Raw genomic sequence first — 16,861 nt, forward strand, 5'->3', positions numbered from 1 at the left:
ATAGGGGGATCCTCCGCAATGGGAGTCGATTATGTGTACCAGATGACATTGGGCTAAAAGGAGACATTATGAGAGAGGCTCATAATGCAAGATACAGCATTCACCCCGGAGCCACCAAGATGTATCAGGATCTAAAGAAGGTTTATTGGTGGCCAGCTATGAAGAGAGAAGTGGCACAGTTTGTGTCAGCCTGCGAGATATGTCAGAGGGTGAAGCTGGAACATCAGAAGCCGGCTGGAATGCTTAACCCGCTACCTATTCCAGAGTGGAAATGGGAGAATATAGCTATGGACTTCGTAGTGGGGTTACCGGCGACGTCCAACAGATTGGACTCCATATGGGTGATTGTGGACAGACTCACCAAATCTGCTCACTTCATCCCTGTCAGGAGTGGCTATTCTGTGGACAAGTTGGCGCAGGTGTACGTTGATGAGATAGTCAGACTGCATGGGGTTCCTGTTTCTATCGTGTCGGATAGAGGGCCCCAGTTCACCTCCAGGTTTTGGCGGAGTCTGCAGAACGCCATGGGTACTAGATTGGATTTCAGTACTGCCTTCCATCCACAGACAGACGGACAGTCAGAGAGGACCATCCAGACCATAGAAGATATGCTGAGAATGTGTGTGCTGGACTTTGGCGGTTCTTGGAGGCAGCATCTACCTTTGGTGGAGTTCGCCTACAATAACAGCCATCATGCTAGCATCGGGATGGCTCCATATGAAGCTTTATATGGAAGGAAGTGCAGATCACCTGTTTGCTGGGAAGAGGTAGGAGAGAGGTCCTTAGCAGGACCCGAGCTAGTAGAGATCACCAGCAGGGTGGTGCCCATGATCAGAGAGAGAATCAAGACGGCTGCAAGCAGACAGAAAAGTTATGCAGACATCCGCAGAAGACTAGTAGAGTTTCAGGAGGGGGATCTGGTATTGCTCAAGGTGTCTCCAATGAAAGGAGTGGTTCGGTTCGGGAAGAAGGGTAAGCTGGCTCTGCGGTACATCGGACCCTTCGAAGTCTTGCAAAAGATTGGGAATGTATCGTACAAGCTGGATTTACCTGCTTCAATGGAGAGAATCCATCCGGTTTTCCATGTTTCTATGTTAAGAAAGTTCGTGTCAGATCCGGGCAAGGTTCTTAGTGAGCCTGATGTGGAGATCCAAGAGGATCTCACCTATGTTGAGCAGCCAATACGGATCCTAGACACCCAGATCAGAAAGCTAAGGAACAAGGAAATCCCGATGGTGAAAGTCCTTTGGAACCACCACAACATTGAGGAGTGTACTTGGGAGACACGGGAGTCCATGCTCCAACAGTATCCCCATCTCTTTTAAGGTTAGATCTTTATGTGTTTATGTATGTATGTTATGTTGATTGCTATGCATGTGCTAGTTGAGGAACATTCGGGGACGAATGTTCTTAAGGGGGGGAGAATGTAATACCCGGCTAGACTCCGGTATCGGAATTCCTACCGTCCGGTGGAATCTCGGATGTCGGAGACCTCTAGAAGGGTAGAGTCATGTTTTTATGAAATGTTTTTATGTTTTAAATGATTTTAAGTGTGAATTAAATGAGTTTTTGCATAAAAATAGCTTTGGAGGAAAACCCAGGTTCGGCCGCCGAAAGTCAAGTTCGGCCGCCGAACATGCATGCGTTTTGGAGGCACGTTAGGCCCCCGAAAGCATGAGTGAGGGAAGTCAAGGTTCGGCCGCCGAACCTCATGTTCGGCCGCCGAACATTGCATGGATACGGAGGCACATTCGGCCCCCGAACGTGGCCTGGCCAGCCACATATAAAAGGGGTCCCTTTGGTCCGCACGGGCGAGCTTTTTCTCTCCCATTGTCGACCAAGGTGAGTCTCCGCCGCTCCTCCCTCAATCTTGAGTGTTTTCCCTAGATCTTTCATGGTTTTCACGAGTTTTAACTTCTATTTTGAAGATTTGTGAGCAAAGAGCAAGTTTTGGGTGCTTGGAGGTTCAAGGAGCTCAATCTCTTCACCTCCAAGCTAGGATCGTCTTCCCTCTCATTTCTTCAAGAGGTAAGCTCGGATCCACCCTTATTATGTGTTCTAAATAAGTTTTATGCAAGATCTAAGGGTAGAAATGCATGCTAGGGTATATGTTGAGTTATGGGTATATATTGATGTTTTGAACAATGTGTGTTGTTTGAGTATGTTTGAAGTGTTGTAGATGGGGTATATGTTTGTTTGAGGCCCCTAGGAACTTGTATGCATGCTTTGGTTGAAAAATATGCATGTTTGGAAGGTTTGGAGGCGAAATGTGCAAAGGGAGCCAAGTTTCTGCCCTTTGGCAGAAACCAGGTTCGGCAGCCGAAGGTACTTTCGGCCGCCGAACATGGCTGGGGAGGCAGGCCTTTCGGCTGCCGAAGTTGCCCCCGAAAAGAGACTTTCGTCTCTGTCTGGCACTTTCGGCCGCCGAAGGTGCCGCCGAAAGTGCCCTGTTCAGCCATTTCATGCATATTTTCTGTGATGTTTTCATGATGTTTTAGGGGGTTTTTGGGGGTTATATTAGAGTCATGTTTATTTATGTTTGGTCCCTCATTTGAGTCCACCTGTGTAGGTTCGGACCCGAGGAACCGAGAACCCCAGCAGTGAGTTCAGCTGCTTCGGTATTGTCAGAGTCAGCCAGAGGTGAGTGGAACTAAACTTAATCTTTTAAACTAAATGTTTTATCATGTTTCATGCATCATACTTATGCAATAGGATAATTGCATTAGTTTCACGAATATGCCGCATTGCATAAATTGTTGTTGTTGTGGGTGAATGTTGGATGACCCAATTAGTCCAAGACAGGAAGACCAGGCCCCATGCTACAGGCCTGGCACAGAGTAAGCAAGTCCAGGCCCCAGTCTACAGGCCTGGCACAGAGTAAGGTACGGTTATGGGACTCGAAGACCAGGAGCCCAGAGGAGGCCCTGGGAAAATGGTAAGTAATGTATGTTCTGACAGGAAAGACCAGGACCCCATTCTACAGGCCTGGCACAGAGTTAACTTGGACTAATTGGTGACGAGTTCACCCAACCCTTATGTGAATTGTTTGTGTTATGATGCATTCCATTTGAGCATAGTGTTAATGTGTTTTACTAGCTCTACTCACTGGGCTTTTAGCTCACCCCTCTCCCCTTTTTTCCCCAGGCTTACAGGTACAGGATATAGTGCGGGAGTTCGGATAGAGTGAAGAAGTCATGCTTGTAATAGATAGAAATGGACATGATCAAATTGTAATGTAAAAGTACAGTATAGTTATGTAAGGAGTTGTATGGATGTTAGTATGTGCTTGACCATAGATTGTTGTATCCCTTTTATACATGATCTTAGAGATTTTTGTTGATGATTATATAAACCAACTCAACAGATGTATGTTACCCATTGAGGGCATAGATGAGATCCCACAGAGAGATCAAAGTTATGTTAATGTTATGCACAGGTTGAGTTTGGTTAATGTTCAGTGGAAAGAAAAGTTTTAAATTTTTATGCATATTGTTGATCATGTATGGGATTATACAGGTTTACAGGTTTTATGTCAGGCTTGCTACGGGTCCCGGCGGCCTTAAGTCGACCCGGATCCTAGCGCCGGTAGCGGTCCGATTTTCGGGTCGTTACATCGATTCATAAAATAAATATTAAATTCGATATCGGTTCGAACTCGATTCGTAATAAACTCATTTATCACATTAACAAGCCAACTTAAACTCCATTCAAAAAATTTGAATTTGAGCTCATTTAGACTCGAATTTGAGCTTGATTATATTATAAACAAGCTCAATATAATTTAAATTTATTTAAATTATAAACAAATTTAAATTATAAGATTATTAAGAGATTTCTAAATTAAATTTTTTTATTTAATTGAGATCTCTCGAACTCAAAACTAATGAAAAAGAATGTAGAAGGGTTGTCTTTTTAGAGAAGTCACGATTCTCCATATCCCTTCAACCTTCGATGTGGGATTAGTGTCAGCAAACAAACTTGTTCGCGAGCCTGCTCACGAGCTTGTTCGCGAGCCTGCTCACGAGCTTGTTCGCGAGCCTGCTCACGAGCATGTTCACGAGCCTGTTCACGAGTCAACTCGCGAGCCTAAACGAGCAGAATACTGTTAAGCTCAATCTCGGCTCGTTTATTAAACGAGCCTAAAAAGTGAGCTCGAGTTCGGCTCATTTAGAAAACGAGTCGAGCCCGATCGAGTTTTTATCAAGCCAAATCTCGAATAGCTCACGAATAGTTTGGTTCGTTTACACTCCTATTGACCCATTGACTCGCGGTTGTCGAAGCCGGTCAAAAATAACCTTCTTGGTTATCAACAATTTACAACTGTAGATAGTGGTGAAGGATCGAATCCACAGAGAATTGAGAACCTATTTATTTTTCTCAACAAGACCAAGAGAATTAACTGAAATAATAATAAACTAAAAAAATGAGATAAACACTGAAAGTGGGATCAAATGAGATAAACAAAAAATGAGATAAAAATAAATTGCAATAAAAGTAAAATGGAGGGTTTGAGATTGATTTAATTAATAAACTACTAAAAGCAATTAAAATAAACGAATAATAAAATAAAAGAGAAATAAATAATAAAAAAACTCTAGTTGAAGTATTGGATCCACTTTAGTCATTGGGATTGATCACAGACACTTTGTTCTTTTGGGTTAATTCAATAGATTAGTTTATGGAGATGGAAGACGCTTCTCACCACCATTATCTCTCCTTATGATTAAACCAATTAGGGAACGTCCTCTAATTAATTACTAATCAACAAATTGCCAAGGAACGTCCTTGGGCCTTAGGCATCAAAACAATTGTCAATTGCATTAAGAAATAGAGATCCAATCCTAACTATCCAAACGTATGGAGATAACGCTAGATCATGCAATTTCCTTGGATTTTATCCCAAGTGTTCTTATATAAGAATAACCCAAGCAATTACGGACTTAAATTATTCAAACTAACAAATAATTATTTTGCAATAAAAAATCAACGTAGATTTCAATAACAAAATAACATGAGAATTAAATATGAAATTGCATGAATATTGAATCCCAAAATTAAACAATATTTGATCAAGTCTCACAACCCATTAAATAACTAAAGTTTCAACCAATATTCAACTAGATGGAAAATCAGCCACTCATTGACTGAATTAAAAACAGAAAAATAGAAGAAAAAAAAGAAAAAGAAAAGAAAGAGAACCCGAAGGCAGTGGAGCTTGCGGAATTGCCGACTGGAAGAGATTCCCTTAATTCGGCCACTGAATGGCCTTTAAATAGGTGCAGAGGAGCCACGCTGTTTAGGAAAATTGCTGGCCTGGGAGTGGATCGAGTGTGCGAGTGTCTACGTGAAGCTGGAGTGGAGGCGCGTGAAAATGGGAAGTGCTGCGGTCATGAGCGTGAAGCGTGAGTTGAGGCGGGTCCACGTGCTTGTGTGTGAATGGGTCTTGATCCACTGGGGGGAATGGCGTCATGTGCCTGAGCTGAGCGGGCTGCGTGAATGATTTTGCGGGCCCACGCGAGGAGGGTTGTCCACGTGCACATTGGTGGACCTTTCGCGTGAATGGGTGTTGGACTTTTGCAAGAGTGGCGGCCATGTGCTGATTGGTCCGCGTGAAGAAGCTTGGTCCACGTGAAGGAGTTTGGTCCATGATCGCAAGGATGGGCTTGTCCACGTACGCGAGATTGATGAGGGGCGCCGGTCCATGTGCAGTGGGCTCGATTCATATGCACGAACGTGGAGCGCGGGCTCATGCTGTCCATTGCGTGAGTGGGCTGTGTGCGGGAATTTTGCGGGAGTAGGCCATTCAATTGCGGATTCATGTGCAGGCTTGCTCCTTTAGCTTCAAATAAGACAATTTTAGGGATATTTTCTCCAATTTGTCCTTTTATACTATTTTCTGCAAAATAATATTAAAAGTAATAAATTAAGCAGAAATCATGTAAATATTTATCAATAATATTAATATAAAATGGACTAAACTATGCTCTATCAAATACCCCCACACTTAGCCTTTTGCTTGTCCTCAAGCAAATAAATATAGTCAAACAAGCTTTCTCACTCTAGACCCTTGTTTCCACTTAACCTCTTACTCTAGATACCTATCTTGAAGCATTGCAGTGAAGAATATATGCATGAAGATTACTCACCTCCTTTCCTCGTTTCTCTTTGCTTACCATGGCTAGGATTTGTTTTCCTCAAGAGAGACCATACATGCACATTATTTGTTAAGACTTTTTCCAGCTTTTGGTGTGACTTGCCCTTACCTTGAAGTACTTTATTCAGACTTTTGCACTTTAGATCTTGGAAAGGTCACCAACCTATTTTTGATGTAACACTTTTTGATATTTCAGTTGGTCACCTATCCAAGTGGCCACTATCTCTGTTCATAGTCTTTCGACCATTGGAACAATCTTAGATTTGTGCTTTTGAGGTCTTTGCCTTTGCTGAATTTTCTTTCTCTCAATGATTTGGGCAAATCAACACCAATTGCTAAATCAAGTCACATTAAGTTCATTCACACAATTTTCAACTTATTCTCATCAATTGAGGGTCATCAATATATTTTTCACCATGGCAAACTCAAAGATTCAATTCAAAAGGCAATTCTCAAATATGAATATAACTCACTGCAATCGATTCAATATAAGTTTAAAGAGTTATCACATTAATGGGGTCATGGAAAGAAAAGCTCATCCAACATAGTTCATCAGTTTGAGTAGAGCAAAACAAAAAGAAGAAAATGGTTGTGGTTGTGTGTGTTTTATTGAAAGCATAAAAATAACAAAAATGAAAAAATTTTTCCTAATGCAAACAAACTAAAGATTAAAGCAAAAATAAACTTAAAAGTAAAAATTCAGAGATATGCACCCCCACACCTAAATCATGCATTGTCCTCAATGTATAAGAAACATAAAAGAACAAAGGAAACTGAGTACTCCCCTGGGTGTGGTGTGCATGGCGATCCACTTGATCAAGACTCAAGTAATTGGGGAAGGGAAAAGAGTCCCAACTGCATTGAGCAAAAAGTGTAGCACCCCTTTTGATTTTGTCATAGCCCATCCTACTTTTTCCATGTACTCATGAAGTAACATGATTAGCTTCTCCTCTTTCAGATGAGGTGTGCCTCTAGCCCTTATGTTTGTATTTTTGAGATGATTGGGAAGAACTTTGAACTCCAATTCATGTTTCTCTATGGCTAGCTGCAATTTAGTACTGAATTCAGGCAAAATAAACTCTACCTTATCCGGAGGTTTGGGAAGACATTGATCTGCATGCTCCTTTGGTTTGGGCCATTGGACTACCATTTGTTCCTCCTGGGCATGGACTGTTTGCATTGGAAGGATGAAAGGAGTTTCAGCTTCCTCCTTCTGCATAGGACCTAACTGAGGTGGAAGACTGATTTGTGTTGGAAGCTGAAAGGACGCGCCTGAGAGAATTTCAGGTACTCCTTCTTGCGTAAGATTGATCTGCAATGGAAGAATGAAAGGAGTTTCATGCGATGGAAGCTGAAGAGGTGCAACTAGAAGAGTTGCAGGGCTGTCCTGCGGTCCAAGCTGAGGTGGTTCAGTTGGAGTTCCTTCTGACTGCGCAAGATTGATCTGAAGAGGTGTGATTAGCTCTCCTTTGTTCTGTGCGTGTTCGCAGTCCACCTGTTGGATGTAACAGTTAGTTTCTTTCAGTTCTGGCTCTTTCTGGGTTTCTTCCCTGCAAAGATCATCATTTAGTATATCATCTTGAAAAACATTTTCACTAAAAGAATCAATGATATCTAAATTATCAACAGGTTCTGTTTGATCAGTTGGTTGGACAAACAGTATTCTGGTTGTGCCTCTTCAGCAGCTTGTTCTTGTACTTGTGAACGTTCATCATCATCTCATACATCTTGAAGCTCTTCCTCTCTTCTTAACATGATCGCATTTAATGAGGTGGCCATTTGATCCATCTGCTGTTGTATCATTTGCAAAGTCTTTGCCAACTCACTAATGGCGAGGTCTGAACTTGGAGGTTCTGGTTGGGCTTGATATTCTTGATAATCCTGGTAGTAGTTAGCCTCAGCATAGCCATAGTTTGGCTGGTCTCCCCAATATGGATTGTATGTGTCAGGGTAGGGATCATGCCTCGGCTGTTCATAGTATCTTCCAAACGCATGTGCTTGTTGGTCATCCTCATAAAGTGTAGGGCATTCAAAAGCTAGATGTCCCACATATGCACATATCCTACATGGCTGAGATAGCTCAAGTCGTCGAGCCCGTAGTTCTAAGACGTAGGTTTTCACACTTGAGGCTAGGTTAGGAATTTGAGAAGAAAGCTCTAGTTGAAGTATTGAATCCATTTTAGTCATTGGGATCGATCACAGACACTTTGTTCTTTTGGGTTAATTCAATAGATTAGTTTATGGAGATGGAAGACGCTTCTCACCACCATTATCTCTCCTTATGATTAAACCAATTAGGGAACGTCCTCTAATTAATTACTAATCAACAAATTGCCAAGGAACGTCCTTGGGCCTTAGGCATCAAAACAATTGTTAATTGCATTAAGAAATAGAGAGATCCAATCCTAACTACCCAAACGTATGGAGATAACGCTAGATCATGCAATTTCCTTGGATTTTATCCCAAGTGTTCTCATGTAAGAATAATCAAAACAATTACGGACTTAAATTATTCAAACTAACAAATAATTATTTTGCAATAAAAAATCAACGTAGATTTCAATAACAAAATAACATGAGAATTAAATATGAAATTGCATGAATATTGAATCCCCAAAATTAAACAATATTTGATCAAGTCTCACAACCCATTAAATAACTAAAGTTTCAACCAATATTCAACTAGATGGAAAATCAGCCACTCATTGACTGAATTAAAAACAGAAAAATAGAAGAAAAAAAAGAAAAAGAAAAGAAAGAGAACCCGAAGGCAGTGGAGCTTGCGGAATTGCCGACTGGAAGAGATTCCCTTAATTCGGCCACTGAATGGCCTTTAAATAGGTGCAGAGGAGCCACGCTGTTTAGGAAAATTGCTGGCCTGGGAGTGGATCGAGTGTGCGAGTGTCTACGTGAAGCTGGAGTGGAGGCGCGTGAAAATGGGAAGTGCTGCGGTCATGAGCGTGAAGCGTGAGTTGAGGCGGGTCCACGTGCTTGTGTGTGAATGGGTCTTGATCCACTGGGGGGAATGGCGTCATGTGCCTGAGCTGAGCGGGCTGCATGAATGATTTTGCGGGCCCACGCGAGGAGGGTTGTCCACGTGCACATTGGTGGACCTTTCGCGTGAATGGGTGTTGGACTTTTGCAAGAGTGGCGGCCATGTGCTGATTGGTCCGCGTGAAGAAGCTTGGTCCACGTGAAGGAGTTTGGTCCATGATCGCAAGGATGGGCTTGTCCACGTACGCGAGATTGATGAGGGGCGCCGGTCCATGTGCAGTGGGCTCGATTCATATGCACGAACGTGGAGCGCGGGCTCATGCTGTCCATTGCCTGAGTGGGCTGTGTGCGGGAATTTTGCGGGAGTAGGCCATTCAATTGCGGATTCATGTGCAGGCTTGCTCCTTTAGCTTCAAATAAGACAATTTTAGGGATATTTTCTCCAATTTATCCTTTTATACTATTTTTTGCAATATTTTCTGCAAAATAATATTAAAAAGTAATAAATTAAGCAAAAATTATGCAGAAATCATGTAAATATTTATCAATAATATTAATATAAAATGGACTAAACTATGCTCTATCACCCATCAGCTATAATAACAGGAGAATGTGCTTTATGAAATCAAATGCTAATAAAAATATAAGGATTACCTGTCATGTGATCTGTGGCACCAGAATCAATCACCCATTTATATGAAGAGGAAATAAGACACGTTTTACCGACTATTGAAGACATTAGGATAATTTTAATAATATGGATCTTACTGTCAAAAACCATTTCAATCAACACTCTATACTCCTTTACCTTCAAACGAATTAAAGGAAGATAACACAACACCCAAACGGCAAACAAACCACAGATCTAACAAGCGGGTTGTAAGGCAACTAAACGCCTCCATTCAACACCCAAACAACAAACAAACCACAGATCTGACAAGCGAGTTGCAAGGCAATTTCGGCGTCCTCTCCAGGTGGACGATGAGAGACAAATATTACCTCAGATGGGTAACATAAGAGAACAGGAGCTCTAAATCTCTAAAAATTTTAAAACTTGATGAGAGAGAAAAAAAAAATCTCTGCGAGAATGACTCTAATACCATGTAAAAATATAATATTTTATTATATTTCACAATAGAAATTATAACATATTTATACATGAGAGACTGTATCTAAATAGAAAGAAAAATGAATATATAATTCCTGAAATTAAGTAACTAACTCATCTATCAATATTTATTTTCTATATTAACATATTTACTTTTTATATAATCTGTAATAATATTAAAATATTAATAGAAATTATTAAATATTAATTTTTTCATTAATTAAAGGATAAATTTTAATTTAATTATAGATGATATTAAAATATTATATAATTTTAATAAGTATTATTAAATATTAAAATGGATTATTAATTAAAACAGTAAATCTTTATATATAAAACAATAGTAAAACGTCGAGATAATTAAAATTTATTAAATTAATACATCCAAACTAATATTAGATAATTATAAAAAAATTATTAAAACAATCGTTATAATATTTTTAAAGTGGATAATAATTCATTTTTAATTAAATGTATTAAAATTAAGATAATTGTTATAATATTAAATTATTAGATTGTATCTATTATAGTTTTTAGTGATTAAATTATTAAAATTTCAAAAATAGCTAAATATTACAAGCTTATAAATGTCTATTTTTTCTTACTCATATAAATTAAAATAAAATACTATTTAAATTTGATGTCTCACTTTTTCTATGTAGAAGTAATTTAAATAAATTTAATAAATCGATTTACAAGGTTATTTTTCATTTATTTAACTGTAAATTAAAAAAAAGATGCTAATAAGATTAATATATAAAAATTTCATAGTGTTTGAACGATGATTTGAAAAAAAAAAAAACAATGATGAATCGTTTTGAAAGATAAAATTATAATACTCTATTTATATTTTAATTAAAAAATATTTAATATTTTAAATTTAAAGTGGATAAAAGTAAAAAAATGCATAAAAGTATGAATATTACGGAACAGTGGAAAAAATAATTGGTTGACTATATATATAATTAAATTATATTGATAGATTGGATTAAAAAATGATATTTATTATTTAATTTTTAAGTATTATAATTATTAATAAGTTATTCTCTTTATTTTTAAAAATATATTAAAATATTTATATATATATTTTTTAATAAAATATTTTTTTATTTAATTTTATCTATTTTTCATTAAAAATATATTAAAAAATTAAATTACTCTCTTTTTCTTTTTTTTCATAAAAAAAATTTTAAAAATTAGATTATTGAAAAAAATTAAATTAGTAAAAGAAAAATAATGTTTTAAAATTAAATTATTGAGGGAGAATAATAAAAGAAATAAATTTTATGGGAAAAAAAGAAGAAATTGAGTTATTGGGGAGGACGAAGAAGGGATTATTGAATGTAAAATGGAGTTTTAAAATGTTCTCTCATTATTCATTATTCATTTATTTTTAATAAAAAAATAGCATAAAATAATTATTTTATTGATGAAAAAGAGAAAAAATATTTTAATAAATTTTTAAAATTATATTTATTAATAGTAGTAGTGTTTAGAGACTAAATAATAAAGGAAATAAATCTAATTAAATTTTTATATTTTTAATTAAAAGAGAAATAAATTTGATTTAAAATTTTGAATTAATTAATCATGTACTGACTAAATAAATTTTAATTTTATAAAATATTACTTTTTAATAATAAATATTACTTTTTAATAATAAAATATTACTTTTTATAATGAAATATTTTTTTATAATTTAAAACTTAATACTTTTAGCTATTATAAAAATTTTAAAACTGTATAAATATAATAAATAATTTTTAAAATTATAAAAATAAAATTTTATTATATAAAAAATATTTTATTATTAAAAAATAAATATTATATTAAATGAGGATTTATTTAATCATTAAATAATAATATAAATATTTAATTAAATTTAAAATTTAAAATCAAATTTACTTAATTTTTAAATAAAAGTAAATGAGCTTAGACTTATATCCAGTAAATTTCCTTAGAAAAAAAATGAGAATGAAAACAAACGGGAAAAAAGATAAATAAGTAAAAGTAGAGGGACTTGAGTTGGAAAACATAATTAGGGTTCGTGTCAAAGGAATAAAATCCTTAGATAGCTGCCACTTCTACTCTTCTTTTATCACGCGCCCTTCCCTCCAAAGGCAGCTAGGGTTTTCTGAGATTCTCTTCACCCACATGGTAACTTGTTCTATTGGCTTATTGCATATACATATCATACTCAATGTAGTATAATTTAGCTGACGTTTGGTGTAAAATGATTCTACTTTTTTTCCCATCTGGTAAACCGTTGAATATTTATGATATTTGAAGTTGGTAGCTGGATCTTTTTACTCTTCTGGGTAGTTCTGTGTGCGAACCATTTTTGAAAAAAATAAGAATGATGATTTTTTGCTGCTTAGTTCCATATGGAATTCTGATGCTATCTTGTAATTATTTGGTTTAAAAAACTTGCTTGAGGAGCTGAAATTTCATGTTAGTACATACCATTTTATTAAGATAGAAGGATTAGACTATTTTGTGGGAATAGTGATTGTCTGTTTATATGCCTCTTGGAGATTCTCAGTGTGTATTGTCCATTTTGAGAAGGTGAATGTCGTAATAGAATAGTTGGATGTATAAACACTGGAAATCTGGACTCGAGGCTCTAGTTATTGATCACTGACTAAATAGTCAGAAAAATGTTTATGATGATATTTTTTTTCTTTTTTTTTTTTGCTCTTTTTGAGTGGTATGACTGTATGGGAGTTCCATTTCGATTTTTTCATTGCTTTATTTTTCCTTCTATTTTGTTTCATCTCATAGTATCATATTTGTTACAGGCTCCCAAACGAGGTGTTAAGGCCCCAGCGTTGGCAAAGAAGAAACCTGTAAGTTATATATCTCTCTTAGATAACACACATTCTGATTATCAAATTTATGTGTAAATGTTGCTTTGTTTAAACACATCCCAGCATGACCCAATTTGTAAATTCCTTAATCCCATTCACATAATTGGTTAGATAGTGTACTCTTCTTTTTAATTCCTCCATTGATTTTTTGTTTTAACCTTTCTTTGGTGCTTAATCGGTTTATTTTCTTTATTGGAGATCCTTTTTGGTTTCCATTTTTATCTTGGCAGAGCAGATAAATTTTGCTTTAATTGTTTCCTCTATTTCAGCACTAGCTTTTCTATTTGCACCCTTGAAAAGAATAAAACAAACTCAACGAAGCTTTCAGATTTTTTCTAACTTACACTAGTTGTTCCATTTTATTGTGTAAATTCAGTCTTCTAGTCAATTTCTAGGTTGATACTTTGTTATTCTGTTGGTACAACTGATCTAATTCTTTCACTTGATAATTGCAGGAAAAGGTTGTCAACCCATTGTTTGAGAAACGGCCAAAACAGTTTGGAATTGGTGGTGCACTGCCCCCAAAGAAGGACTTGACTAGGTTTGTCAAGTGGCCTCATGTTGTTCGTATTCAGAGACAAAGGAGGATTCTGAAGCAACGATTGAAGGTTCCTCCTGCTGTTAACCAGTTCACAAAAACACTTGACAAGAACCTTGGTAAGATTCCTATTGATACTCAGAATTAAGGTTTTTTTCTTGGGGCCAATAATTGTGTGCAAGGTGCATGAGTATTGTGTGCAAATATGATCAATATTGTGGTGTTATAATGAAATTATTATAATTATTATATCTTGATACTGTGGATGATATTTTCCTGATGATAACTGTTATTTTTGGATTGTGCTATCTTACAGCCACACAACTATTCAAATTGTTTCTCAAATATAGACCAGAGGACAAGGCAGCTAAGAAGGAAAGGCTTCTTAAAAGGGCACAGGCTGAAGCTGAAGGGAAAACTGTGGAATCAAAGAAACCCATCGTTGTTAAGTATGGTCTTAACCATGTTACTTACCTCATCGAGCAGGTATTTGTTACACATCTATTGAATTATTAGCACTTGCATGCTTATGTCATCTATCATGTATATGTTGTACTTTTTTTTTCTTATAAATGAATTCCCTACAGAACAAGGCCCAATTAGTGGTTATTGCACATGATGTCGATCCAATTGAGCTTGTTGTTTGGTTGCCTGCCCTGTGCCGGAAAATGGAGGTTCCTTATGCAATTGTGAAGGGCAAGTCACGACTTGGAGCGGTGAGCTTTGTGTACTTATTCCATCCATTTAATGATCTTTTTCTTTTTACTGAAAATTGACAATTTCTGGTCTTTTGAATTTTCATGGTTAAAAAAAAAAGATTGTTCACAAGAAAACAGCTGCAGCTTTGTGCCTTACATCTGTGAAGAATGAAGATAAATTGGAATTTAGCAAGATTTTGGAGGCAGTCAAGGTAATGAATAGCACAGTGATGGCGCTTTTCTACGGAGATATCATTTATTTATGCCATGCCCTTTGGGCATTATCATTATTTTTTGATAATGTAGTTAATGATCCTTTTGGTTTTGTGCAAATTTTGTTATATTGGATGATGCAAGTTGTCCTGATTTTAAAGCCAATGTTCCTTGAACAGCATCACTACTCTGCCTACTTTGTGGATTTAGCTCCCCAAGTTTCTCACTTTTGTTTTCTTAATTTAAATTTAGGCCAACTTCAATGACAAGTTTGATGAGCACCGGAAGAGGTGGGGTGGTGGCATCATGGGCTCCAAATCCCAGGCTAAGACCAAAGCCAAGGAGAGGCTTCTAGCTAAGGAGGCGGCACAGAGAATGTCTTGAGATTCTAACGAGTAGTGAAGAGACTTATACTAAAAAGGATCCTGAGATGAATTTTGCATGTTGATTTTGATTGTATTATGTATTAGTTTTGCATTGGAATAGTTGAGATATTTGACCATTTTCTCTTATCATGTCGTGGGAGAATGAATATTTATAGTCTACTCTCTAGCCTATCAGAAATGCAGATACAATGAGCTTTTTAATTCATTTTTAGCATTTAATTAAGGAAGAACATGTAACAAGTTATTTTTGTCATTATAAAATAAACAAGATCTGTTATTGAGATGATTTACAGATGTGCAGCCATGTATGGAGCTTGATGGGAAACTCGTATATGCTTTTAGGGGGCAGGGATGGATGAACACTAGACACAATGGGCACATGCCTCCGTCCATTACCATAGTGTTTGGTTGAATTTCAGTTCATAAAATAATGTGAAATTTAATTGAATTTTAAGTATAATTTATTTAAAATAAAATTTATTATTTGGTACAATACATTTTAGAATTTTAAATAATTTATCTTTTCATTTAAGAGTGAAAAAAAGAAACTACTTTATTAAAAGATTTTATATTTAATAAATTTACAACAATTAATGAAAATATAAATCCATTAAAAAATACATTAATAAATTTTTAGGGTTTGGAGATTTATAAAATAAAATAAAAAATGTTGCCTAGTAAAAAACAATAAGCTTAAACGTTATAAAATTAGAAAAAAATATTTATAATTGTGTAGATAATAATAGTAAATAAATAAAAAAAATAGTTTTATAGTTTTTATTTCTTATAGTCAATAAAATCTAAAGGATAAATTATTGAAAGAAATTATTTGACATAGACATTTTAGTTCATATTATTGTGTAAATTTTATAGAATTCATTTCAAATTTTGTTAAATTTAATAGGAATTGATTTTAATTATAACCAATTTTATAAAATTAAATTCTAATTTTTATTCAAACCAAAATAAAAAAATTCAATTAAATTAAAAAAATTAAATATTAGAATTAAACCAAACACAACATAAAACTTCCATAGAATAAGTATTTTTTTTTTTAGAATTTCTTACTTAATTTCTATAGATTAATAAAATTAATTATTTGGCACGAAGTAAATTATGTTTTTTTGTCAGTATTTACATATTTAATCTAATCATAAATTTCTTAAAGTAAATTTAAGATATTTTAAGTTCTATTTTTCTATTCTTTGTGTAATTTAAAAAAATTTATATTTTTTTAATAAGATAATTATTTAATCTTTGAATTTAATTATTTTTTAATAATGTATAAATGACAAATATACGGCTGTTTTGTATTAGTTCTTGAATTTCTTGTCCAGGTTATCTTTCTGCTCTCTTATTTAATTTTACACATTGCCAAAAAAAAAAAAAAAGAATGTTATTTGTTATTTATTATTTATTAATAAATTCTTGATCAAATTCTTTTCCCGGTTACCTTTATTGTGCCCCAAGTATTAGCTTTGTTTTTACAGGAAAGATTTGAACCATAAAAGCAATGGGCCTAAACTCAACCCAGCCCGTTATCTGTGACCTTATTGGACCTTCTAAAAATCATATACATTGAGACAGAAAAATCTATTTTATTTTAATTATTGCCCTAAAAATAATGTATATAATCTTTTAATATGTTATATATAATATAAAATATTAAAATGATTATTTCTTAACATATATATAATAAATTTTTATAACATTGGCTTCTAATTAAGAAAATTAAAGTTCAATTATACTATTCTACTATAATTATTTCATTTCGGCACTGATAGGGACATGGTTTAGTTAGGCCTGCTATCCTATTTTTCACCGAATTAGAAGGACTCAATTTTTTTTGATGAATCTAAGTCTAATCAGTCCAGTCTATTTTAAACCGTGGATTGAATTGTGT

The 16,861-nt window shown here is 35.2% G+C and overlaps 1 protein-coding gene across 1 annotated transcript; it reads left to right on the plus strand.

The window, feature by feature from the left end:
- Positions 1–12,282: 12,282 nt before the first annotated feature.
- LOC110617192 (60S ribosomal protein L7a-2) lies at positions 12,283–15,163 on the plus strand. Its single transcript, XM_021759828.2, has 7 exons — positions 12,283–12,413; positions 13,055–13,102; positions 13,579–13,780; positions 13,978–14,147; positions 14,249–14,377; positions 14,479–14,571; positions 14,825–15,163. The coding sequence occupies exons 1-7, from the start codon at positions 12,411–12,413 to the stop codon at positions 14,954–14,956; spliced, it is 777 nt and encodes a 258-aa protein (XP_021615520.1). The 5' UTR covers positions 12,283–12,410; the 3' UTR covers positions 14,957–15,163.
- Positions 15,164–16,861: the final 1,698 nt, after the last annotated feature.

Source organism: Manihot esculenta, chromosome 1 (assembly GCF_001659605.2).
Source record: "Manihot esculenta cultivar AM560-2 chromosome 1, M.esculenta_v8, whole genome shotgun sequence".
In the NCBI taxonomy this organism is placed as follows: domain Eukaryota; kingdom Viridiplantae; phylum Streptophyta; class Magnoliopsida; order Malpighiales; family Euphorbiaceae; genus Manihot; species Manihot esculenta.

What these genes read in the sequence shown, in the direction of transcription:
- LOC110617192 (XM_021759828.2), top strand. An exon ending in CGTTGGCAAAGAAGAAACCT is followed by an intron (nt 13,103 to 13,578) that starts GTAAGTTATATA and finishes TGATAATTGCAG; the next exon opens with GAAAAGGTTGTCAACCCATT. An exon ending in AGATTTTGGAGGCAGTCAAG is followed by an intron (nt 14,572 to 14,824) that starts GTAATGAATAGC and finishes ATTTAAATTTAG; the next exon opens with GCCAACTTCAATGACAAGTT.